The 6,000-nt window shown below is 41.6% G+C and overlaps 1 protein-coding gene across 1 annotated transcript; it reads left to right on the top strand.

Annotated features, from left to right (window-relative positions):
- The first annotated feature begins 400 nt into the window (after nucleotides 1-400).
- On the top strand, nucleotides 401-1,345 carry LOC113904739 (olfactory receptor 52K1). Its single transcript, XM_027561831.1, has one exon. The coding sequence runs from the start codon at nucleotides 401-403 to the stop codon at nucleotides 1,343-1,345; it is 945 nt and encodes a 314-aa protein (XP_027417632.1).
- Nucleotides 1,346-6,000: the final 4,655 nt, after the last annotated feature.

Here is a 6,000-nt window from a genome sequence, read left to right as displayed (position 1 = left end):
ATGAACAGAAAATTGGCTTTTATGATTGTGAGTTTAGCTTAATTATGCAGAAAAGGTACCAAGGTTTATTTTAAAGAAAATGAATTGGCTTAAATGTATTTTTACTGCTTTTTATCAGGCTATTTGAGATCACCATGAACACAGAAAACACTAGCTTTTCTCTATTCTTTTATGAAAATGTCTTGTGATATCCATTTTAATGATGTGTAATGTTCTATCTACTAAATGAGATTGAGCTCCTTGAGGGTAGAAATGTGGGTTATACTTCTCCATGTCTATGAGGACTAATACCTGATTTTGTTCAAGGTCCAGCAATGGAAATAAGGGCTAATGCTCCCAGGAAGTTTTACATAGGAGAAGTTACCTTGTAAAAACTGATGAAGGAGAATTTCCAGGAACCATGGCAGCCTCTAATATTACCTCAACCCATCCAGCTGCCTTCTTGTTGGTAGGAATTCCAGGTTTGGAGCACCTGCATGTCTGGATCTCCATTCCCTTCTGTTTTGCCTATACTTTGGCTCTTCTAGGCAACTGCACCCTTCTCTTCATTATTCGAGGTGATGCAGCCCTCCATGAGCCCATGTACCTCTTTTTGGCCATGCTAGCGATCATTGATCTTGTCCTCTCTTCTACAACACTTCCCAAAATGCTGGCTATTTTTTGGTTTAGAGATCGAGAAATCAACTTCTATGCCTGTCTGGTCCAGATGTTCTTTCTCCACTCCTTCTCCATCATGGAGTCTGCAGTGCTGCTGGCCATGGCCTTTGACCGCTATGTGGCCATCTGCAAGCCACTGCACTACAGCACCATCCTCACCGGGCCACTTATCACCAAGATCGGCTTGGCTGCTGTGACTCGGGCTGTGACACTAATGACTCCACTCCCCTTTCTGCTCAGACGCTTCCACTACTGCCGAGGTCCAGTGATTGCCCACTGCTACTGTGAGCACATGGCCGTGGTAAGGCTGGCCTGCGGGGACACTCGCTTCAACAACATCTATGGCCTTGCTGTGGCCATGTTCATAGTAGTGTTGGACCTGCTCTTTGTTATTCTGTCTTACATCTTCATCCTCCAGGCGGTTCTACAGCTTGCCTCTCAGGAGGCCCGCTACAAGGCCTTTGGGACCTGTGTGTCCCACATAGGTGCTATCTTGTCCACCTACACACCTGTTGTCATCTCCTCAGTGATGCACCGTGTGGCTCGGCGGGCTGCCCCGCATGTCCACATACTGCTTGCTATCTTTTATCTTCTTTTCCCACCCATGGTCAACCCCATCATCTACGGTGTCAAGACCAAGCAGATTCGTGATCATGTGCTGAGTCTATTCTGGAGAAAGAATGTATAGATATAAACTTTTTTTTCTTAAGCACTAGTCCTGAACCCATCAGTCCAGTGGATACTGAACTGAGATGGAGAGGAAAAACCTCAATAGGAAAATTTGAGTTTGGCAGTCCTCCAGTGTAAGTCCCATTCCTCACAAATCCAGTCAGATCAAACCAGATATGTTCCTATAGTTTCATAGCAGAGGTCTGATCTATTCTTGTAGGCTCATCACATGCGTAAGGACAACATAAAGACCCTTCCAAAGCATTTCTGTCATCTAGGTGAAAGACAGTAGAAATACTGGCTGAGATTGGTACAAGAAGCTGAGATTTTGGTCAGTTCTTCATCTAGACTGAGGAATTGAAGCACAAATTTTAAGACCCATATGCCAATACCACAACTAGTACTACTGAAATTGCCTCCAAATCCTTTCTGATAAGTGGACTTTAGCCTCTACCACTCTTTAGCCAACTACCACTCAATGTTATTAGCTCTACAGTTGAACAGCTCATGTCTAATGAGTCTTATTCCTCCCATTGAGTCAGTTTCTGAATTCCTTTCAGACTCATACTAATGGCCAACTTTTTACTGAACACTTATCAGGTGTTTTCTCCTGACATCCATTTATACAAACATATCATCCTGTAACTAACTCTTCACATGTATATGTCTTTTGTCTCCAAAACCACTAATTGTAATATTTATTGAATGAATGAAGAGTTGAATACCATATTTAGGCTATGAAATGTAGAAACAGTAATTAACATCATTCCATCATGAAGTTAAGACTTCTGAAGCTAGAGAAACAAGTTACAGTATGTAATTGTGGTAGGTTGAATTATTGTTCAGATATTTATTCTCTTGTCCCTCTACCATGGGAGGGGATTTTTCTCACTCCAGAATGTTAAATCTTTGATATGGCCTGTGGAATTTAGTGGTCTTGAAATGTGCCACAATAATAAAAGATGTTAAAATGTGTCTGTAGCTTGGCTCAGTCATTCTCACTTTTCTCCTCTGCTTATAAGAATGATCATGCTCCCAGAGCTTTTTTTTTCACCCTAGACCAAGATGGAAAATATATATGAAGCAGATGTGAATCTGACTCACAGACTGGAATACAGCCACAGCTGACCCATAGTGTTCCTATAACATGAGCAAAGATGATTTTATTGTTTTGTTTGTTTGTTTTTTAGTAAACCACTTAGATTTGGGAGTTGTTTCATCACATAACCCAGGGAAAACTGACTGATGGAGTTGTGAGCTCTTGTTGCATTCCACCTCATAACAGTTCAAGACCAAATATTTAAAGAAAAGAAAATGCATTATTTTTTCTTCTATTATATCCTAAAATTGATACCACTTCTATTTATCTTTCTGCTTTGGTTTCTTATATTTGAACACTCCTTCAGTCAGTTCTTTGTAAAAGAATCTCATACCCAGTTTTCATGAAGGTCTCTTATACAACCATGTTCTTTTTTATTGTGATCTTTTTCTTCAGTAATAAGTTTCTTCAATTCTAAAAGCCAAGAAACCTGATAGTCTCTGAAAAAGCATTTCCAGGCCCATGTCATGTCGCAGCTTGCATCATAGGCACACATGAAAAATGATGGTCTCAAGGATTTGAGTCAGCTACCCTGTCACAGTTTGATTACACTAGACTGTTTCCATCATGCAAGTGGGGAGCCAGTGTTTTGTTATTGAATAGACAGTCAGGATATGGTTTTTCCTTCTCTGTATGCAATGCTTCTTCCAAACTTGTGTGAAAGTTGCTCATTCATGTTCGACTCTTTGCGACCCCATGGACTGCAGCCTGCCAAGGTCCTCTCTCCATGGAATTCTTCAGGCCAGAATACTAGAGTGGGTAGCCATTCCCTTCTCCAGGGGATCTTCCCAACCTAGGGATCAAACCCAGGTCTCTGGCATTGCAGGCAGATTCTTTAGCAGCTGAGCTATCAGAGAAGCCCTCTTCTGAACTTATCTACGGATTTATAGAATGCCTTATCCACCATTATGATATTGCATTGCTTCTGGTAAGAATTCAGTTCATAGATGACATTAATGGTCCCATGTTCATGGAATTCACTAATGTTAATCATGTTTCCCTTCTCCCTGAAGCAGCTAAATTTATAGGACAGTGGCATGGCCTTTTGAAGATAGATACAGTACCAACTAGGTAGCAATACCTTGCAGGGCTTCAGAAGGTTCTCCAAAAGGCTCCATATGCTCTGAGTCAGCATCTGATATATAGTATTAATACTACTTTTTTCCCCATAGTCAGGATTCACAGGTCTAGGAATCAAGGGGCAAAGTGGTACTATTTCCCCTAGTGAACTATGAGCAAAATGTTTGCTCTTTCCATAGTCTTGGCCTTGACCTAGAAGTCTTAGGAAATGATGCTTCTACTAGGACACACAATGATTCCATTGAACTGAAAGTTAAGACCACTACCTGGTCACTTTGAGCCCACATCTGAATCAGAAGGCAAAGTAGGGAATTACTGTGTGAACTGGGGTGATTGATCATTACTATCAAGGTGTAAATGGTCTATTACTCTACAATGCAAGTAAGGAAGAATTTATTCTGGATATGCAGGAGATTCCTTAGGGTATCTCTTGGTATTACCATGCCCTGTGATTAAGGTCAAGGGAAAACTTGCCAAATAGCTTCAGTCATGTCCAACTCTTTGCAACCCATGGACGGTAGGCACCCAGGCTCCTCTGTCCATGGAATTCTCCAGGCAAGAATACTGGAGTGTGTAGCCATGCCCTCCCCTCCAGGGGAATCTTCCCAACCCAGGGATCAAACCCATGTCTCCTGAGGCTCCTGCATTACAGGCAGATTCTTTATCACTGAACCACTGGGGAAGCCCCCCAGTAGAAAACAGTAATAACTCAATTCAGGCAGGACTACTAATGGACCATATTCTACAGTAATAAAGTTTGATTATTCTACTAAGTAAAGAACCATGAAAAGCTGAGGTGCATGCTGAAGGCAGTTAATATGGAATGAATAGTGGAAGAAGGTAGTTGGAAATACCAGCTAAAAGCACCCCATGATGCTAATCAATTTAGGGGAAGGGCCAAAGAATCAATGCTTTTGAATTGTGGTGCTAGAAAAGACTCTTGAGAGTCCCTTGGATTGCAAGGAGATCCTACCATGAATCCTTAAGGAAATCAACCCTGAATATTCATTGGAAGGACTGGTGCTGAAGCTCCAATACTTTGGCCACCTGATGCAAAGAATAAACTTATTGGAAAAGACCCTGATGCTGAGAAAGATTGAAGGCAGGAGGAGAAGGGGGTGGCAGAGGATGAGGTGCACCACCAGCTCAATGGACATGAATTAGAGCAAACTCCAGAAGATAGTGGAGGACAGAGGAGTCTGGCATGCTACAATCAATCCATGGGATCACAAAGAGTAGGATGCAACTAAGTGATTGAACAACAACGGAACAAAGGAACTACTGAAACAGAGGTATAGTGTCAAAGAACTGTTACTTTGTGGATCAGTACCAGCTTACTGGAGAATCTTTACTAAAATGCATTGTGAGAATAACCAGTTTGGGGTATGTGTCTTTGGATATGAGTGCTACAGAGTGGAAGCACATGTTTGTGTTGATAACATGCACGCTAAGTCATTTCATTCGTGTCTGACTCTGAGAGACCCTATGGACTGCAGCCCACCAGGTTCCTCTGTCCGTGGGATTTCTTCAGGCAAGAATACTGGAGTGGGTTGCCATACTCTCCCTCCAGGCAATTTTCCTGACCCAGAAATCGAACCCGCATCTCCTGCTTCCCTTGCATTGCAGGTGGATTCTTCAATGCTGAGCTACCAGGGAAGTCCCTTGTGTAACTTTACTACTACAAAATTAATGGTTTGAGAAACCTTATCAGGTTTGTTCTCTCAGCTCCCCTGTATGGGTTTTGATTGATACCAAAACATTAAAGTAATTTAGAAAATGGGGAAAAACAAAAGAGAGTGTCAAGGAACTCTTACAGAGTGACAGTTTACATGGTTGAGAAACAGAATAAAGTGGGCAATGATGGAGTTAAAACAAAGGTGTTATAAAAGTAATTAGCCTCCAATTAAAATAAATAAATTTAAATTAAAAAAATAAATAAAACAAAATACACACACACACAAAAAAACACAAAGGTGCTGATGCAGCACTATCAGAAATTGGAGTAGACCAATGGAATCCTCTCCTCTATTTTTCCCCTAACATTAAAGGGCCCCAAGCAAATTTACCCCAGTTTGAAAAATTTAAATTGTTGGAAGGCAAAGAGTATAATGAAATGACCAGGAAATGCAAGGGACAATGATTACTCAGATTAATCAAGGCACAAATTTGAAGTCAACCAGGACCTTGTGGGGACTTTCCACATACAAGCTTGTCTGTGTTCCCTGCTTGTTTTTATTTAAAAAAAAAAAAAAAACACTTTAGTCTGTGTGTTAGTCGCTCAGTTGTATTCAACTCTTTTGCAACCCTATGGATGGTAGCCTGCTAGGCTCCTCTGTCCATGGGATTCTCCAGGCAAGGATACTGGAGCAGGTTGCCATGCAACCTGGAGGTTGCCTCTTACAGGGATCTTCCCCACCCAGGGATTGAACCCTCATCTCTTAAATCTTCTGCATTGGCAGGCAGATTCTGTACCATTAGCACCATCTGAGAAGCCC

The sequence above is a fragment of the Bos indicus x Bos taurus genome, chromosome 15 (genome assembly GCF_003369695.1).
Source record: "Bos indicus x Bos taurus breed Angus x Brahman F1 hybrid chromosome 15, Bos_hybrid_MaternalHap_v2.0, whole genome shotgun sequence".
Taxonomy (NCBI): domain Eukaryota; kingdom Metazoa; phylum Chordata; class Mammalia; order Artiodactyla; family Bovidae; genus Bos; species Bos indicus x Bos taurus.
The sequence above is the reverse complement of the archived record's forward strand: the minus strand, read 5'-3'. Positions and strand labels throughout refer to the sequence as shown.